General features: G+C 34.4%; 2 protein-coding genes across 2 annotated transcripts; both read left to right on the top strand.

Annotated features, from left to right (window-relative positions):
• Positions 1 to 521: 521 nt before the first annotated feature.
• Positions 522 to 6,579, top strand: LOC129577507 (zinc finger protein 26-like). Its single transcript, XM_055464727.1, has 10 exons — positions 522 to 1,390; positions 1,553 to 2,440; positions 2,533 to 3,063; positions 3,158 to 3,486; positions 3,557 to 3,723; positions 3,950 to 4,096; positions 4,226 to 5,602; positions 5,696 to 5,800; positions 5,882 to 6,161; positions 6,222 to 6,579. The coding sequence occupies exons 3-10, from the start codon at positions 2,547 to 2,549 to the stop codon at positions 6,480 to 6,482; spliced, it is 3,183 nt and encodes a 1,060-aa protein (XP_055320702.1). The 5' UTR covers positions 522 to 1,390; positions 1,553 to 2,440; positions 2,533 to 2,546; the 3' UTR covers positions 6,483 to 6,579.
• A 562-nt stretch (positions 6,580 to 7,141) lies between these two features.
• LOC129577500 (uncharacterized) lies at positions 7,142 to 8,275 on the top strand. The gene is made up of 2 exons (XM_055464711.1): positions 7,142 to 7,436; positions 7,619 to 8,275. Exons 1-2 carry the CDS (start codon positions 7,206 to 7,208, stop codon positions 7,943 to 7,945), a joined length of 558 nt encoding a protein of 185 aa, XP_055320686.1. The 5' UTR covers positions 7,142 to 7,205; the 3' UTR covers positions 7,946 to 8,275.
• Positions 8,276 to 20,992: the final 12,717 nt, after the last annotated feature.

Raw genomic sequence — 20,992 nt, 5'->3', positions numbered from 1 at the left:
GCGAATTTCATAATGCACATATTTGCATAGCACAAGTGTTCCATACCAATAATAGAGACATTCGGGTAAACACTTGCTAGACAGAATGAATAGAGCACAACAAAATTGAAATCAATGAATTGAAAAAAACATTGACATGGCCCGGTAAATTTCAATACATTTCTGTTTATTTATTCAGTGCCATGCTATATCATGTCGGCAATTCCACACGAAATCAGAGAAGAGTTGTAATGTGAGGTCGCCGAATTGGCTGAAAATCGGCTTGGAGTCTTGTTTTCGATAGAAAATGGGAGAGCCAAAATCTTAGGGCTGTAAGTGGCCCACATTTCTGAGTTTACCCAGTGTAAGTTTTGCAAAAATTGAAAAAAATTGAAAAAAGGGTTTTCGTAATTCCGAATGAATGAATTTGATTTCATTCCTACGGATTTCTTTTCCATTTTAATGGATTGCTTTATTTTTGTTTCGTTTCTGTGTATTGAGCGACGAAAGTCTCATTTTCATTTCAACCGCATCACATGTGACACTTTTGTATTACATTTTCTCTCCGAACTACTCATTTATGATTTTGTGTTCATTCGATTTCAATTATTGCATTTTCCTTTCAAAATAATTTTAATTCAGTAGCGAAAATATGATGTTCAAAGCTTCCTTTGAAATGAAATAATAATAAATTTCATGCAATTGTTGTTGGCTACGTATGAAATTGGTAAACATTATTGAATTTTGAATACACATCAAAAGGAATGTGTATCATCGACGAATTTTCAGATGAATTCGTTTAAAATCCACCTTTTACACGATATTACACACGATGCCATTCAACTGAAAACAGATATTGCACGCTGATATATGCCCACCTCAATTTTTTACGAAACCAAATGCAGAAAGAATTTCTTTTTTGCTTTGCCTGAATAAATAAAAAACACATTTCACGACAATATACAAAGATATTTTTTAATGGATCTGCCATCGATCACGACCAACATTCAATTTTATATTATTGAACTGTCTCGACCGTATGTGGAATTTTATTTTTCCATTGCGAGAAGAAAAAAAAAAACGTGTCAAAAATCCGAAATTTAGAGTTTGAAAAACTGCTCCTTTTTATTATCTCGACTCGGAAAAAATTGGGTACAAGAAATGTCATCACGCGACGAATTAGAAGATTTCAAGAAAGTACTACGTGAAAATATCGTAAATTTGGATACAGAAAGATTTCTGAAAAATGTGGAGAAGTTCCATGAGCGATTCGAAGACATTCTTGAAGCAGATGATTACTTGGATCTGAAAAATTTGCTAGCCAACATGAAAAAAACTGAGCGACCAATGGCCACTTATCATGAGTTTGTCCTGTTTCTCGTCGTTATGGCGTTTCTAATTTCAATTTTTGGTTAGGAAAATTCTAATAATCACTACAATCATCAGAACAAAAATTACATAAAAATAATCACATTCGATCGAATCGTCTTCACTTGAATCATGAAAATAACAATTGAATTCATAAACAACATATTACCGCATTTTTTTTAATGGAATTTTTTTTTTTTCGCAGCATTTTTTGGCTATAAACTGTACAAGTCATTAACCGATCGCGAGCGGAAGCGTGAAGAGAAGTTGCGAGCAAAGAGCGCCAAAAAGAAGAAGTAAACCGCAAATCCAGAGATTTCGTTACAAAATTATACCAAAAAAAATGAGAGAAAAAAACTATTTAAAAAAAAATTCGGCATGCACAAAACTAGCGAATAAAACGAAGCGTCTACATTTTTTCCAGCTATTTTTATAATTGCTCTATTGATACAAAAAAATTGTACTGAACTTAATTATGCATTTTCTTTTTTATCACATTCCGGTTCAAGCAAATCCATTAATTTATTTTATACAATAGTCGATTTAACTTGAAAAATAGACAATTATTTTCTTAATCATCAGCAATTTATTTGATGAATTAGATCACAACTTCCCTCAGAAAACTATTACATCATTTCCAAACAAGAGTGTTTAACATACGAAAGAAAGAAAAAAATTTTTGTTCTTATTTATAAAGTTTAAAGAGAGAGAGAGAGAGAGACATGGAGAGACAAAGATAAAAATGAATAAAAAATATTAAATATGATGAAAAAAGCGTTATGAACTAAGCACAGTTCTTTTCAATAGGGTCTTCGAGTTGCACCGCTGAACTGTCAACATTCGATGTGTCAGTGTCAAAACAAACATAGTATAAAGAAATAATCCGAACAAAACCATTCCTTGAAAGGATTCATGTTTTAGGCAAATCTCTTTCATTTTATCGATGTGTATATTGTGTTGTTGAAAAGTTTCAATCATAAATTTGAAACATCCGTTTGAGATGGTATTCTTTTCGCCTAATCGAACCGGTTCGATTTGAGTTTTGGCCACATATACAACAAAACATTGGAGATAGCCTGTTTTTTGTTCCACTGTAAGTATTTGTATGTAGTAAACTGGATTTGAATCTGAATGAACAAAATATGACTGTTATGATTTTTGCAATGCAATTAATAATCTGTGCAGGACAAATTATTGCAATGAAAAAATCCAAGGGAAATCGTTGCCAATGCTGCAATAAGACATCTGCAGCAAAAATTCATTTGGTATTCGATGAAGAGGGCAAAAGACGAAATATTGCTGCCGTTTTGCTCGATTACATCGGGAAATCGTTGAAAGAACAGGATGGAATAAAATATGTTATATGTGATGTGTGCTGGCAACAGTTAATACAATACAATGAATTTAAAGAAAAATGCATTCGTGCCAATGAGATAACCAGTGATGACAATGACAATGATGAAGATAATGAAGATGACGAAACATCCGTACAAAATGAATCCTTGCAAACTGAAGATGGATATGAGGATAGTGAATATCTGGATGAATCACAATACGAATTGCCGGATGAATATGAAATGGATGTGGAATATTTAGAGGAAAATGACTCATTCGACGAAGAAAATGTATGCGAAACGAATGCGGAAATTGAGCGGAAAAAAGTGCAATTCGAGTTCACATCGATTATTGTGAAACCGATTTTCATACTGGAAATCGGTAAATACAACCTTTGACCTTGTGCATTTGGCAAAATTTCGAATTCCATTGCCATCTTTTGGCATAATTTTTAATTTATCAAATGAAATTTTAGATAATCCAGAGGATGTGATGAGAATCAAGCAAAAGATATCAACTGGAATACCACGGCATACCTTTCGAACGAAAAATAGAGGTAGGAAAGCAAATAGCCAGAATTTAGATGTGCAAAAAATTGCCACGTCCGATGATTTGATGAATATTTTGGAGGACGATTATCACAACGTAATCACATACACAAAAAGTTCTCACGATAGTGACAATGACAGTGAATTTGAATACCGCTACGACGCCCATCCAGTTGATATTAATGAATATTTGAAATCCATCGCATCGATAACTTATGAGGAAACTTATGAATATGGAAATTATATCAATTGCACGGTATGCCACCAGCTTTCCATTTTTTTGCTTCTGAATTAATCCTAACGAATCCATTTTTAATTTCGTTTAGCTCTGCTCCGAGGTGATAATAAGCCAACAGCACCTGGTCTATCACATCCACGAAAGTCATTCGCTGGCAGACGGTTTTCTGTGCCCGTTCGGTGAAAATTGTCCACCATTTGAAGATTTAGTCAAGGTTCAAGAACACATATTTCATGACCATGTTGATTCGATTCCGTGAGTTCACTTCAATTTATAACGTTTTTTCTTTAATTTCAAAAAGAAAATGTTCAATAAAAAAAAAACTCCGCTACAAATATACAGCGTGTATTCCCTACACACGCTGCGTTCATGCCATGTTCATTATCAGCGTGTGTAGGGAATAAACGCTGTATATTTATTGCTTAGTTTTTTTTTATATTGAAAACGCCATTTCAACAATAGATATATTTCTAATTTCCAGAACTCAGCTATGTCTGACATGCCAAACATGTGAGAGAACATTCAAGTCTTCAGTTCAATTCGGCAAACATATGTGCGTCACGTTCGAAGACGACAGCATCAACTTTCAGTGCGCCAACTGTGATAAGAAATTGCGCTCGAAGAAACGGTAGATAAGGAGTTTTTACATTAAAATGGCAAATTAACGTCATTCGGTCAATCTGAACCGATTTTGAACAGAAAAATCCACATTTCTATGCAAATACAAACAAACGTTTGATTTCTTCTCAAATTTCAGATATTTATTCCACACTCAATTTCATTTGGAAAATGCGCGTCCAAAAATCTGTATCATCTGTGAATTATCATTCGATAGCGAAGAATATTTTTACGATCATGTAATGTTTTCGCATGAACGTGTCTACGAATATTTTTGTGGCGAATGTGATAGGAGTTTTTCATCAAATTTCCGCCTGAAGCTGCATAACCGAACACATCACGAACGAACCAAACGAACGTTTCAATGTAGCTCATGTGATAAGTCATTTGTCGATAAGAATATGCTCGATGAGCATATTTCCAGTAAGCATTCGGTTCGGGCGCAAACTGAGAAACTACTCGAATGTTCCGTTTGCCAAAAGGTCTACAATCGATCGTCTCGATTGAGAAAACATATGACGACACACGAGCGCCAGCAAAAGAATCGTGTGTTAGTTTGTGAACCGTGTTCGATGGCATTTGGTGGTATCGAAGATATCGATGAGCATTGCAATCGATTGCACGAAAACGACAATATCAATATCATTGAACGAGACATATTCTATGTGGTCTGTTGTGAGTATTGCGAGTCGGCTTTTGTTAACAATCAAAAACTTGTGCAGCACAAAGAAATCCATGCAAACGATGAAAAACCATTTGTTTGTGGTTTTTGTATGGCTTGTTACGAAACGTACAGCAAACTGAAGACACATAAAAACACACACATTAGCCAACAGGTTAAATTTCCGGTACAAAGACTCTACATGTGCGATGTAGATGATTGCTTCAAACGTTATCGCCACTGGAGCGATCTGCTGAACCATCGAAAAACCGTGCATCTGATTAATCCATCAATTTACAAATGCAACGATTGTCAACAGACATTCTATCAGAGCTGGAATTTCAGCTACCACAAGAAAACGGTCCATTCGTCCACCGCAATGAAGTGCAAATTGTGTGATTTTGAATGCAAAACTATGTATGTTTTGAAAAACCATCAGAAAAAAATGCATTCAACTGACAATGATGTTGTCAAAGCCGAACATCCAAAGCCAAAAGCAAATCCAGAGTCGAAGCCGGAGCCAGATAAGAAGCCTAAGTCAAGGACAAAGTCTAAGAATGAATCAGTTCGATCGAAGAAATCGGCTGAAGTGGACCAATACTTTCGAAAATTAGACCAATCAATGGTATGCAATATTTGTGGCAAACAATTGGCGACACGGCACAGCGTCCGATCACACATCGAAATGATCCATTTCAAAATTAAAAACTACACATGTGATGAGTGTGGCAAAGAGTTTTACTTGAAAAAAGACTTCAGAGATCACAAACGAATGCATACAGCCGAAACACCATACGAATGCGCTGTTTGCGCAAAAAAATATCGAACTGCCTCAATGCTGAACGATCATCGAAGGTAAACCCCCAGTTTCCTTCCAATCAATTTCAAAATGAGAATTTTGCTCATTAAAATCGTTTTGTTTTTTGTTTCGTGCAATTACATTTACAGAAGTCATTCAAATAACCGACCTTATAGCTGCCCGTATTGTGCATCAACATTCAAGCGAGCCTATGTGTTGAAAAACCACGTAAAACAACATTTAGGTGTGAAGGGGTATGATTAAAACTGGTTATTGCTCAATCAATTCACATCGAATTAAAAATGTTCTATTCCATTTTAATTGATTTGTGGCAGGTTTCCGTGCACCGTTGATAATTGTAAAAAAGAATATCGAACGCAGTGGGAATTGAATAGTCATCAACGGCTTAAGCATTCGAATTGCTACACAATGGATAGACAAGATGTCAACATGGAAGTATATACAGAGGGAGATGGAGACATGTGCAATTTATTTAAAGAAGAAAAACCAATGAGAAATGAATCAGTGGAGGAAAAAACGAAAATCAGTCCAAAGCCAAAGAAGCGCCAAAATAATCAACAAATCATTTACGTTATGCCTGGACCAGTCGAAGATGTAAATATCAAAAAGAATTTTGTGACTAACATAAATGTGAATGTTTCCTTATTTTTATAGGATATAATTGAGGGGCAGTCCAACGAAAACATTCTTGAAGAACAATTGAACATTCCCAATGAAGCCGATCACAATTATCTAGCGTCGGAAAATGAGACAGACACAAACGTTATTTATGTAGTCGATCCACAAATCACATCAAATAGAGACATGAAACCAACAACAATTTTGGTTTGTAACCCCAATTTTAGTGACATGACGATCATGGATGTTGGTGCTATTCAAACCATCGATCAAGACGCTCAAGCGATCATTTCATAATATTCAAATTCGAGATTTTAAACAAAAAGCATTGGCTATTTTCCATATGTTTTTGTGATGTTTGATTAAAAATAAAATTATATTTTTTGCAGCAAAATGAATGCGTTTTTCATTATCATCAGAGACTCTTTTTTTTAAATGCATAAAAAATCAATAAGTATATTCAATATGGAAAATGCTAATAAAAAAAGATGAACATTTGCACAGCATTCAGAAAACTCCACGATAGAAATGATTCATTCCAATGTTTAACTGAGCGAAAGTTCAATAAAACTGTCATCAGAGTTTATTCAGTCAAACGCATATAGAATCTGTGGGTTCGATCGATATCACTGTTTGTATCGAGCAACAAAAAAAAAGTACAAGGCAGAATGAGCCACTTAAGCACTTCGTGTCGCTATTCAAACAATGTCATTGACCAGCATTATGTAATTTCAAATAAGAGCCGTGCCCAAAATTGTCGAAACTAATGGAATAAACCGTTTTTTTTTGTGCCAATTAGAATAAATTTTAGCGAAACTGTATGAATTTATTGCTTGAAAGAAGTACGTACAAACATGGATAAAAAAAGAAACTCGAGAGACAAAGGTATGCGGGATGATTTGCTACTATAAATACAATCGCTTATCGTGTAATGAGTATCTAGTCGGTGCTTGAATTCAAGACAAGAGAGTAGAAAATTCGTTATTGCATTTTTCCAGTTCAAAATCTTAAGCTGACATCATGTTGTTACCAATTTTATCGAAATATATTTCGCTGTGTCTGTTGCTGACCGTTTTCGATTGCGCTCTGTGCAGCAATAGTAATACAATGAATTCGGAAACACCTGGATTCTTTTTGAAAGTAACAAAAAATGTGCCCCGGTTGGGCCGTCGATCGCATCAACTCAGTGATTTTGAAAATTTCTTCTTAAAAACGTCAAAGAGTGTACCACGTATCGGACGATCGGATAGCGTAAGTACATATTCGTTTTGTTGGTTCAAAATTAGCATTTGCGTCAATGGAATAAATTAGGAAATTTTATGTTTTTGAAACTTTCTCTTTTACATTAAGAACATGTTATTGAGCATGTCTTTTGAATTCAACAAAAACGAAATTCACACAATTTCAATTACGATCATACTATTTCCTCATAGATGGATACCGAAAAACGCGATACAACAATAAAACACTACAACAGTGTTCATCCATTCGACTCGAAATCGTTGCACCATTTATTGGCTACTGAAGATGTAACCGAGAACGATATCAAATTCATTTCATGGGAAAGTTTTGATTTGGCGCTGGATAATGATGAAGGCTTGTTCATGAAACTACTTTCGATCGCCGACGACGAGCAAAGTATGCCAATGTTGGCGCAAAAGTTGGCACAAGACACATTCATACCACTATCAAAACCACAATCACCGAACGAGAGCAACTACTTTTATCGAATTAGTCGCAGTGGTACCCAGTACAACTGAAGCAAGAGTTCCGGTTTGGTTTAACCAAAACTTTCAAAGAGTCGAAATATTCCAACAACAATAACGATAACAAAAATACCATCAGTATCAAAAGGCCGATGGTGTTGCATTATTGAAAATCATTCAATAAATTTAAAATAAAATAATAACAGCCTCAAAAATTAATGATGTGTTTCTTTTGGATGTCTTCCAGGTGACATGAATTTATGAAATATTACTTTGCATCATATTTTTGTTAATTGAATATTTATGAATAGTTGAAAAATTATGCTTTAAACATAACTTAAAATATCTTTTATACATAAAATATGTCATATTTGTGTATGAAATTGCGATCGAACACATGATCAGAATTAAACTTTAGACACTTCAGATCCATGAAATTATTATGCAGAAACATCGATTGAATGGTTCGCGTATACGAAAAAGCCCCCCACTTCTCTTGTTGCAATATATGTAAGCCGTAGCCAGTCGGTTCGTTTTATTATGTTTACCTTTCTTAGCGTGCCCATTGCGTGACTCTGTCTCTCCTAACGTGTGTGTGTATGTGTGTATGTGTGTTTGCATGTGTATGTTTGTTAGCTGTAATGCGATGTAGAGTGTGATGTGTATAAATAAAAATAAACATGACGCCAGCCACCAATCACAATTCATTATTTTGCTCGGCATGAAATAAGTATGGCTATAGTTGTATTTGATTGGTCGTTGAGAACGGCTCCTATTATCCAGTAAATCTTAATATCGCATAACTCTATTTACAAACAACCGAGCTTCTTTTCTTTTCACTTGATAAATATTATTGGTTTTTGCCATTTTCTTCTTCTTCTTTTCGTTCATCGGTCTCTCTCATGCCTTATGTATGACGATAATATTTTTGTTTACGAAAATGTTTTGTTGTTGTTTTTATTTTTGATTTTTTGACTGGACAAACAGTATTCTATATATGCGTTCGTTATGCCGATATTGTATAAGAAATGCATTTGGGTTATTGCAATCGATTTTTGGATGATGAATTTTATATAGCATCAATATGATGATATTGGGCAATTATGAATGAAAATTGCATGCAAAAAAAGGTAAAACAGAAATTTGGTTCAGATTTGTCCGTAAAGCAATGAAATATATGTAGATACAAATTATGATACAATGCATATAGCCCAATTTAAGGTATACATTTTTGTTGTGTGTGCAAATGTGCGCTACTTTATCGTAAAACTATCGTTTCTTCAAACCGGTATCACTGAGTCAGTTTACGGTTATACATTAAATATTTATGCACCCGATTTTTGTTCCGGCAATAGACATTTTGACTATTTTCTCAATTATTGTTGTATTTACGGCTTGACAAACCAAAGTTAAACAGCATGAAGATTCGCATTGGCGTACGATGTTTTCACAGATTCCAATCCCACTTTTAAAGTTAGCCTCTAGACAGTTTATATGTTCAAAGTGTATTCTTCGAATTGATCGAACCAATTCGATCAGGGACCGTACAGCTACAATAATTGTAAACTTGTAAATTGTAAATCTGATTTACAAGTTTACAAGAACTTGTAAGAATGATTTACAATTTTACAGAGAATTGTAAAAATGATTTACAAGTGTACAATTTCTTGTAAAATGCTAGTTTTCAAGCATTTGCAATGAAAAATAGTTTTTACCTGATAAAATTCTTTTTATAAAGTCAATTTGTGAGGCAAAAGTGAAATTATTCATTTAAATATTATAAAATAATTACTATGTTTACGAAAGTTGCGGCTGGTCCCAAAGATTTCATTGGCACATAGTGTTGGCCTCCCATGTTGACCCAGTTTGAAGAGCAGAGGTCAAAAAGTGAAAAAAGTACAAAAACCACCCCAAAGTAGTAATTATTTTATAATATTTAAATGAATTATTTCACTTTTGCCTCACGAATTGACTTTATAAAAAGAATTTTATCAGGTAAAAACTATTTTTTATTGCAAATGCTTAAAAACTAGCACTTTACAAGAAATTGTAGACTTGTAAATCAGATTTGCAATTAACAAGTTTACAATTATTGTAGCTGTACGGTGCAACGGGCCCCAGACATTTATGGGCTAAGTCAATTCAACTGTTATATTCAAAACCTGTTAAAGTGCAACAAAAGAAAGGAAACTCGTTTCCAACGTACAAACTACATTTCATTCGATGAATGAAAATGATCTTTGGTGATATAGTTGGAAAAATTGGTTTGTGATTATTATTTGGTGTTGTACCTGTATAATAAAGAAAATTTAAACTGAGTATTCTGTCAAATTTGCGCACCAATACATCCAATTTCATGTCCATCCATGCTATTCTTCGTTTATATGTATAGAAACTTCTATTAAACGTTCAACATCTATGCTGACTGACATTTGTGTACGCTAATCAAGCGACAAACAAACACGCACAAACACACACCAACAAGCGCATGATGATTGAACATTATTTCTGTTCTTACTCGTTTGGAGGCGACTGCTACATTCATATAGCAGCGTGTGAATGAAATGCAAACAGTCAACGTGTCGTTCTCTCCATTTATCGTAGCGGCACAAACATCTACTGTATTAAGACTCATAATAAAGCAAGTGTTTGACTGTATGCGAGAACAAAGCTGAAGGGGCGATGAAGGCTCTAACGCACGACAAAGTAACTTTGACAAATGATTTATATATGTAATGGTGCGTTAAAAGTGACAGAACAGAAATCGGCATCTCAGTTTAAATGTACTTTAATCGGTTTAAAAATAAATAAAATAAAATAAAGCCAAAACAGTGAAATTATTTGGTCAAATTCATTGCACAGGATCAGCATATTATTTGAGAAAAAACGTATTGAGGAAAATTTTGGTTTTTTTAAATTTCTTCTCATTTTCAACTAGCAAAATCCAGCGTTTGGTTCTGTCTCAGAAGAAATATCTAGATAAAAACGAGATAATCTCAAAAATGTCCAAATCTATCTAGATATCTTTTTTAAATTTATCTTTTTCCGAAAAAGATAGATATCTTTGAGCTATCTTAAGATAATCTTTTTAGAAATATATCATTCTTTATTCATATGTCAATTGGATGAATTTTTTTCAATTTTTTTTTGTTCTGTGAAAAATGCACGAAAATTGGCAAAAAAACTTTAATTTTTGAAAAATATCCCAATCAACAAAAAATTTCAGTTGGAAGATTTACATGATTTACCCTGATTTTGAAGTGTATTTTTTTCTATAAATGGGATGTGTATATTTTTCCAACAAGTGAGACAAATCTGTAGTGTGAATCATCATTTGGTATCGATCGAATCTCTGATACAATATCTTTATTTTTATCTAAAAAACGACAGATAGATAGTCGAAAAAAAACTGAAAAGATAATAGATAAGATTTTCGACATTTTTGAAAAATTATCTAGATAAGATAATAGATACTATCTATCTTATCTTATTATCTTATCTAAGATAGATATCTTAACCAAACGTTTGCAAAATCAAACTAGTAAAAACTGTCTCAATCAAAATTTGTTGATGTGAATATCACAGAGCTCATGTCAAGGGGCAAATCACTACTGAAAAGACTGAAAGCACTGAAATCCACTGAAAACAACTGAAAAGTACTGAAAAAAACTGAAAAATATTTTTAGTACTTTTCAGTTTTTTTCAGTATCAAAACAGATCAGGATTTTTGACAGTTGACATTTGTTTTGAAAGATCTGCCATCTATTCATTTTTCTCCTCGAAAATTAATGCCATTTTCAGTACTTTCATATACTTATACATTGGGCACTGAAAGTACTGAATTCAATTTTTCAGTAGTGATTCGCCCCTTGGCTCAAGTGCTTGTCGTCATTTTGTGTTCGAATTGTGTGATAACTATAATTACCTATCGTATATCATAATGTTAATCATAAATTACACGATTTATTACAGGGCATTGAATCTGCTGGCTATGTAGCGCTGCTTTTGACCAGATGCCGTCAACAGCGGCTGTTGGTTACGTAATTGAGCATGCGACACACTGTTAGTGCCGCGCGCCAACCAATACATGCAGACGGAGCTATGTGTATGCTACGTTCGTGCATGTTCATGCCTGTTAGAAATGGTGCGCGGGGCCTACAGTGTGTCGCATGCACAAGAACGTAACCAACAGCCGCTGTTGACATCAGTTGTTCAAAAGCAGCGCTACATAGCCAGCAGATTCAATGCTCTGATTTGTTATCAATTCGCAGAATACCTGGTCCGAAATGGATGACAAATTGTGGTGCAGCAGAGACGCAGATAGCACTCTGTACATCGCATACATACATCGACCAAAACACTTTTTTGCGCGCAAAATTCCTTTATGACATTCCAAACTCTCTATTTTGGTCGTGGTTCGTATGGTTTTCTTCTCGTTTTTTTTTTTCGTCGTTAGCAAGCGACGAAGAGAAAAAAACCGATTGTTGGTGCACCGCTTGATTTGTTTTATAGTTTAGGTCTTTTCAAATAGTAATCATCTCGTATGTTATGATTGGAATCATCAATCTTATCCGTTTCAAATTGCAGATCTTTTGTGCTCATTTAATCGCTAAGTAGAACTTATTCTATGTTATTAACGTGAATTCCTGCGATTTGGTTTTTGTTGCTGTTGCTGTTGCTGTTGCTGTTATTATATTGTTCAGAGCTGCCGTCACTATCGACACACTGTGTGTTATCGTGCGAATGCTTTGTGCGCAATATTTTTTTCTCTTAATTTTTCATGCAATAGCCTTCATCGAAAAAACAACAAGACATTGAAGTATCGAGCGAGTTACCGAGCTGCAATGCCGAGAAGAAAAAAAAAACAAAAGGAATTTTAAGTTTATGAATCAGCGAAATAAGATGAAAAAAAAAACCATTAAACGTGAAGGGATACTACGAGTATACAAGAAAAATTTCGTAACATGGCTCAGTGCGGACAGAGTTTTGTGGCTCGGTACGGACACCTGAATATTCGCTCGCAACGACTATATAATTTTCTATTTTAATTTTCTTTTGCTTGAATGAGCGGCCAAGCCAACATGAGCGGCGCAATGCCTGGCATATGGGTAGAGAGATAGAGAAAGAAAAAGAGAGAGAGAGCGAGAGAGAGAAGGAGTCATGACGAGTACGTTGATCGATGATAATCACACGAAAAAAAAACTGATCACATCCATTGACTGTGTGTCCTTTAAGGATGATTAATATTAGCTCCAGCTGTCTATACGTAACGAACGCGCCAATGTTGCAATTTATGCCATAGCCAATTCAATAAAAGCAAATCGTTCACAAAGCAAAATACTTGCATACTTTTCTTACTTCTTCTTCTTATTTGACTTCTTTCTCAACTTTACATGGGCACGACATAACGGCATACCTTACTTCGAGCTTGCAACAATCATAAAAACGTCTATGCTAACGAAACACATCGAGAGAGAGAGAGAGAGAGAGAGACTCGCACATTGTATGGTTTGGGATTAAATCAACAGCATTCGTTCGAAGTGGTGAGCGCATTACGCATCGCGCGCGCGCGTTGGATGCAAGTGTACATGTCGCCCGCTTTTTTGAAATGCAGATTTCTGCTATGAATTTGCCATGCACGATGCGTAGTCGAGGCGGCTGGATGCAGATTCAAACATACATACATACACACACACCATATTGAATTGTATCTGCCGACAATTCTGTAACCTAATCATATGTATCGAAAATCGTTCTCGGGTACGAGTACAATGGAAAAATGAACACAGAAAAATTAATATACTCGGCAAGTAAATGTGTGCAAAGGTTTTAAGCAAACGCCTCAAAGTATAATCCGTGCTATGATTATAATGGCGGCACATATGTAAATTTTAATGATACACACACGAGTACCGCGCTACGTTACACTCTCTTTCGTTCTCTCTCTAACCCAATCCGGCAAAACAGAGCACGCCCGAGATGGCTCCAGCACACCGAGGAAACACATCGCAACTACCGCATATTTTGTATGCTTATAAAGTGCTTTGCAGGCGATGCAGCAAATGGGGACAGGAATTCGTTGAATCAGCTCAATTTTTTTCTCTCTCATTTTTTTTGCTCTTGTGAAGGCTTTTCCTTTTCTTCAGACTTCATCAGTATTTTACGCTGTGATTGTTCTTTTCGTACCGTTGTCTCGTACAAATCGGTTTTGTTTTTCGTTCACTTGCTGCATTTTAATTTGCGATTTTTTTTCCTATCGCACTTTTCCTTCCATCGTTATTATTTTGCTGGTACAAATATTATTAATGAAAAAAATGTTTCATCCTATTGAACGCACTAAGACGCAAAATGTTCATAACATGAGCCATAACATTAGAACACTCGAACATTTGCCATGCTGGATGTAGTGTTCACTTTTCGTCGTGTGTTCAACATGCCAATGAGTGTTACTATAGGAAATATTGATCATAAATATGACGTTGCTTAGTATTTCTGGTGAAAATTTGCAGTCATATTGGATAAAAAACTGAGAACTTCTTGGATTTTCTGGCGAAATTGCAAACAGTCCCATCGAGAAAAAAAACTAAACGAACGTGCCATTTATTATTCCAGATGGCATTTGATTTGTCATTCAGTGTTTTTCTGCGGTCTTTGTTTTAGTCATAAATTAACGAGATATGAGAACATCGATTTTAAAATTGAGAGAGATTTTAGCAACTATTTTTTTTACCATTTGAAGATAACACAGTGGCGTGCGTACAACAAATACGCGAGTACGTAGAAAATAAGACTTTGATTCGTGTCAAGAAAATCCATAGCGGCGAAGCGTTGGACGCAAGAGGCGCGTAGTGTTATAAGTACCTAAGTATTGTTCGTACTTTGCCGCACTTTGCGATTGACGTTTCTAATGAACAATGACAATCAATGAATCAAGCAACAAGAAAGCAACAAGTTTGTTTTTGAATATAATTCGAGTGGTTAGTTTAATGCAATTCAACGAACAAAACGATTTGTGTAATAAAATATTTGAATTTTTTTGATTCTCAATAATTCATGTGCAATAAATAACAAATAATTTTTTGTTTATGTGTATATTGTATGAATTAGTATAAATTTTGCTGTGGCAAGTCGTTAAAAGACTGTACAACTTCAATGTGTTGATGTGAATGTTGACTGAACTTCAGGAGTCAAATTTTCTTTTGCTTCGTTTTTGTTTAAAAATAAAATGGGAAACATCATAACAAACGAGAGCAGTTTTCATTTTTTTTTCATTACTTTCATAGACTGTTGTAATTTTTATTAAGTGGAATCAATACATTTAAGTTGCCTTTTATACGCAAACTGACGTTTAAACAAATACCGTCACCATTCGCCTGTACGCAATCAGTGGCACAAATTGTGCGATCGGTGGCACAAAATCGTGTGTTCGGAGGAACAGAGAGCGTCTGATACGTGTGTTTGTAAACGAAATAAAATTGAGGTTATGATGAATAGATTGACTCCTGAAAAACAAGTCAAATTTACTCACATATATCATTTTTTTCGCCAATCTCTTTCTCAAATTCGATAATATGGATGATACATCCATATTATTCAGTTCATTTAATGTTTAAAAAATGAATGTTATTCGATTCTACTTCAAATTTAGTGAATAAATAATTTCACTGATTTCACTTTTTGAACCACAGACTTTGAAACATATAGAATTATATTCAAAATTTTGTGAACAATTTTTACAGCGAAATAAATTTAATATATTCACAAATATTTAGATGAATATTCAAATCGTGGAAAATTTGCCGAAATGACTTCGGGTAGGGCGATTTCAATTGTAGATTTCATGTAGTTTAATGTAGTGTTTTTACTTTTTTTTATGTAGGAACAATATTTTGAGTAATCGGCTATCGAAAAACTGCTATAAATCTATCTACAATTTTTTGGAACCATTCTTCATTCGAAAAAAAATTCGATTTGTGGAAAATACGTTTTTTGACCAAGATTTGAGTTAATCCATTTTATAGCAATTTTCCGATAGCCGATTACTCAAAAAATTGTTCCTACATAAAAAAAGTAAAAACACTACATTAAACTACATAAAATCTACAATTGAAATCGCCCTACCCGAAGTCATTTCGGCAAATTTTTCAAGATTTGAATATTCATCTAAATATTTTCACAGGTTTCCATTTCAAACACTGATTTTAAATAAGAGTAATAATAATTCAAACGCTTGAACATTTATATAGACACAGCAACAAATTAAACGTTTGTGTCAGAAGTATTTTAGTTACGAAAGGCGCGTAGTCATACTGGCGCCACAGAAAAATAACTACGCACTTCATTGCTAATTTTCAAATTCAAATTTTCGAGTCTCAAAATTGCTAAAATTATTAGAATTTCTGTTTTTTTTTTCACTACTAATGATGATGCAACACATGAATTTTATCTTGATTTTTTGTGTTTTTGTAAAATTTCACACAATTTTGCGGTATATTTTGATCGCATGCTTTGTCTCCCTAATTTACTTTATCCATTTATTTATTCTATTCCTTTGCACAATGAATATGAACTAAAAAGTAAACAAGAATGAATACTTGAATTTTCAAGTATCGCCTGAAAGTTCTCACTTTTCATTCAACATGTAAATAAATAAATTGAATTTGTAAATTGGAATTGAAATTGTAGTGCGGACACGAGTTTCACACTTTGAAAATGGGCAAATTTCATGCCTAATAATAATTAACGATTTCATTTTTTCAAATAGGTTAAGATAAAAAGATTTTCATTTCTTCTGAACTAACCGTTCAACAAATGATTATACATCCAATAAATATTAATCGCTCTCATCAAAGCAAATGCGCGATAAACACTTGTTATAATTTTCCTTAACAGCCAAATTGCCCACCCGGCACAAAACATCATCAAACGATTCAATTTATATCGAATGGAATTATAATTATTAAATTAAATCAAGATTGGCGTATTTATTATTAAATGTAAATTTTGGGAACGAGGTAAATATTCAGCAGGTATTCTTAATTGAAATCTTAAGTGGGTGCATTTTATATTTTCATCATCACACACAGTAAATCGTTGCATAATAATAATCATTCTGAGGTGAAAACCACTTGAATGTTTTTTTTTTCTCAATTCATAAATGACACTTATTAAAGCCATTACGTCGAAGAAGCACTAAAAGAAATTTGAAAGGCTAATCAACCGTCGTTGCTACGATTGCTGCTTTGGCACGAAGCTACCGTCGAACTTGGACTATTCGTCGCTATGCGGCGCTACCCATATAAAAATTGTACCAACTTTTATTCAGTTTCTTCGAGTGTGAATTGTTTGCGGCGAAGGATACAAAATGTGTGATTCTCGCACATTTTTGTTTATTTAATAACTAAATGATGAATTTTAAATCAAATCAATCATTAATAAATGTGATAAAGATCATTTCCAACTAATGAAATGATGAACAATTTTTTATCTAATCCAGACGAAAATTTATATTTTGAATATGAATATATCAGAATTTTACAAATTTTCAACTTTTTCATTGTCACTTCATCGTTTTATATTAAAATGAAAATATATAATCTGATCTAATTTAAGATAGTGATTTGAAGGCGATTCAAGAAGCAAAAACGTGTGAATTCGTGTTATTTCACGGTATGCTATGTGGGTTTATCATTAAAAGAAAAAAGGGAAAACAATAGCCACTTGATTTCATCAATTTTAACCTGAGAACATTGCATTGGAATCAGTTGTCTTACTGGGAGGTTTGAGTGAGATTCACAGGTGTCACACACATACGTTGAGAAGTTGTCTGCTGAAGACAAGCATAACAAACTTGGGTTAAGAACAATTTGGTTGATATTGAAGGCCAGTACAATAACCGTCACAGATTGCATTTGAGGGCTTCAATTGTCTTTTTGACTGTTACGGTGGTTTACATCACAACTAACATTATTACATACAAGCCACAAAGAAATATGAATATAAACACGAAAAGACAAAAAAAACAATAAAGAATAGGTGAAAAAAGGAAAAAAAAGGCCAAAAGTCGATTATCGTCGTCTTCTGAGATAGACAAGCAATTGCAATGGACGTGTTTTCTTTTGTGTATGGAATGTCCTGTCAATAATGTGTTTATGATCGACGCCCATCTCAGAGAGAAATGCGGCAAGCCAAACAATAGGGACAATTCAAAATACAAAAATATTCAAAGTGTCAATCAATTGGAACCTGTTCTCTTCAGTCCAAGCAATGCACATCAAAAGCGGTTACATACCGCCTGTGTATCCCTTAATTTGGCATTCATTTTGACCGAAGTCAGACGGCGGCCTTCTTTTTGTATTCGAAGGACCTTGTTGTATGCGCCAAAAGATCATTGGCACGAAAATGATTATAACTAACAAAAACAACATTTTTCAGATCAATGAAAAAATATCGTTTATTGGCTCAATCGTTGAAATAAAGAAAACTATTTTCCAAACAAATTTACTCTGAGAATTCGTTTGATTCGAAATTTTCAAGGAGTCAGTTTAACAAATTTGCCGCATTTTGGTTTGATTGATCGATTTGGACAGGGGGTGAAAAAAAGAATTGAAACTGCTTGTGAAAAAAATACATCCAAAACGACAATAAATTTAGAAAGAGTATTCAATTCTGAAGAGAGTGAAGGACACACGTACAAAAAAATAACAATGAGCAATTACATCAACAATGTGTTGCTTTGCTGTTGTTCAGCAACTAGTGTCAGTCGAAGTTGAATCAAGTATCTATTTCCATGGGTATTTATTTAATGGAATTAATACCTGCCTCTTGAGCTTCAAGTGTGTGGTTTTGTTGTTTTTGCTGCTGCTGCTTGGAATGGACATGGGACTCAACACTCGACAGTCTATTCAAAATGCATTAAAATATTTCAGGAAAAACTCATGCTTAAAATCTCTGAGAGATAACCGATCGACATATTAGGAACCAAAGAATTATTATCGATATCTTGATGAGTGTGTGCGTATTACATTTCTGTTATGCGTTTCGTATGCAGCAACTTGTGCACATAGAAATAGATATTCGGTTCAAAGAGCCAAATGCCGATGTAAATTTAATTTTCAACGTTCGCCTGTGTCGTGTTTTTCCTGTTGTTGCCCTGTTCTTTTCCACAATTTCATCATCTTTTCATTCGTTTTCGTGTTCTTCGTCAACCTCATCGAAAATGAGTTTAAATCTTAGTGAGTTGGGCTATTGTATTATTAGTGTGTGATTGATTGGCAGTTGCAAATCTGTTTTGAACTTCAAAAATAAAATAGAAGAAGGTGCACATTGTGCGCAATGAGAAAAAATGTAAGGTAAAAAAAATTCGCTCTGGAGATTATGTACAGACATCATCATGGTCGTCGTCGTCATCGGCACCGAAACTATTTCGTCCTTTGTGCAAAATTAGATCATTCACTCTATCGTCGGGCCGCACAACAAAAAGCGATTAATGCTGTTTTCATACACGTTAAGAGAGATGAAGAAAAGAGAGCGAAGGCTCGGCCGACGCCAGACAAATTTCAAAAGCACATCGGCAGAACAAAAAATGCCCGATTTTTACTCCACCTATTGATTTATCCATCCGCTCGGTAATTATCATCACATGCAGATAAAAATCGATGCTACGAATCTTTGCCGCACGCACGCGCTTCAACTTGATTTATTATTGAAGCAACTGAAAGGAAAAAAGCCGATAAAAAATGCTAACATGGACTATTCAAAGGCGACAACAAGAGCCACTCAATTGACTATTTTATGAATATATACAAAATTAAAAAAACTTCTCCCGTCGACGAAAAATAGACATAAAACCAAAATATTTCTCTTTTTTGCTGTCGGTGTGCGCATTGAATATGCAACTGTAAACTCGGAAATGAAATAATTTTTTTCCGCACAAATTCGATAAAAAGTGCGCGACCGAGTTCATGTCATTGCGGCAACAGGAAATGTGAATGCGTGAAAAAGCAAACAAGAACTTTAATAAAAAAACAGAATGAAAAAAATAACAGCAACAATCAAATAATACACGACACTTGACTTTATTTGGGGAAAATATAATTGCACAATTCATATTCAATTAAAAGTCATGAACATAGAGAAAAAAAATGACTTCATCGTTGAGTAAAAATCTTTGTAGACATTGTCGCACTTGTTTACCGGTTGTTTCACCAATCATTTATCTGTTGATCGACAGACGAAAAACACAATGAAACAAACTAAAAAAAAAAACAGCGGCCAGAGGCATCCAAAAAATAGAGCACAGCAATTTGAATAAGAAATGAGTGCGATTGAATGGTTGGCCGAGCTTTGGTGTTCATCGGCAGGCACTCGCGCTTTCGCTACTTTCGAACAAGTAAAAAAAGCAGCAGCAACAACAAATGTTGTGTTCGATTTGAAATGTGTATCTTCAACACTTTGCACTGTCGATATCCACATTGTTTTCCGTATTCGAGGGCTATTTGTATATGTATGTCATTGCTTTCGGTCGTTCTGATAAATTAAATTCGTTAATGACATTTAATTGAATAGAGCAGCGCTCGGGCCTTGTCATTATTTCTGAAAGCCTAATAAACGAAAAATAAAACAAAAAATTATCCGCTATTATAAACACGTCCAACTAGATCAAATTGCTTAACTTGATTTTCGATGGTGTCGCTCCTCTCTCTCTCTCTCTCTCTCTCTCTCTCTCTCACGATCGCTCTAAGCTGATTGCTGTGCCGAAGCGTGATGTTTAAATTTTTGCTCAATTTGATGCAAGTGATGCTGTTTAGTCAATGAATCGATTTCATCAAAAGCGGAAAAAGTATCATTTAGGCATACATACATAAATAAACAAACAAATGAACAAAAAAGCTACAAAACCTTTTAGGAATTTCGCTTCCGTTTTACGTTGTATAGCAAGCAACCAAACATCGAGAGAACTTTTGTGGTTAATCGATCTTTTCGCGTCATTTAGTCATTTATGTGTAGCTTTTTATGCTATATGAATCGATAAGCGGCAATTGAATCAGTTTTCCATCTTATCGCGCATGAAGTGTGGACAGAGACCGAGTGAAAGAGAGA

This window comes from Sitodiplosis mosellana, unplaced genomic scaffold (genome assembly GCF_009176505.1).
Source record: "Sitodiplosis mosellana isolate CC-2019 unplaced genomic scaffold, AAFC_SMos_1.0 Smas_scaffold_6197, whole genome shotgun sequence".
Lineage (NCBI taxonomy): Eukaryota > Metazoa > Arthropoda > Insecta > Diptera > Cecidomyiidae > Sitodiplosis > Sitodiplosis mosellana.
Note: the sequence above shows the minus strand (reverse complement) of the source record. Positions and strands in the feature narration are given on the sequence as shown.

What these genes read in the sequence shown, in the direction of transcription:
- LOC129577507 (XM_055464727.1), top strand. Translation starts at nt 2,547, where the DNA reads ATGAAAAAATCCAAGGGAAATCGTTGCCAATGCTGCAATAAGACATCT. An exon ending in GACCATGTTGATTCGATTCC is followed by an intron (nt 3,724 to 3,949) that starts GTGAGTTCACTT and finishes TCTAATTTCCAG; the next exon opens with AACTCAGCTATGTCTGACAT. An exon ending in ATGCTGAACGATCATCGAAG is followed by an intron (nt 5,603 to 5,695) that starts GTAAACCCCCAG and finishes TTACATTTACAG; the next exon opens with AAGTCATTCAAATAACCGAC.
- LOC129577500 (XM_055464711.1), top strand. Translation starts at nt 7,206, where the DNA reads ATGTTGTTACCAATTTTATCGAAATATATTTCGCTGTGTCTGTTGCTG. An exon ending in GTATCGGACGATCGGATAGC is followed by an intron (nt 7,437 to 7,618) that starts GTAAGTACATAT and finishes ATTTCCTCATAG; the next exon opens with ATGGATACCGAAAAACGCGA.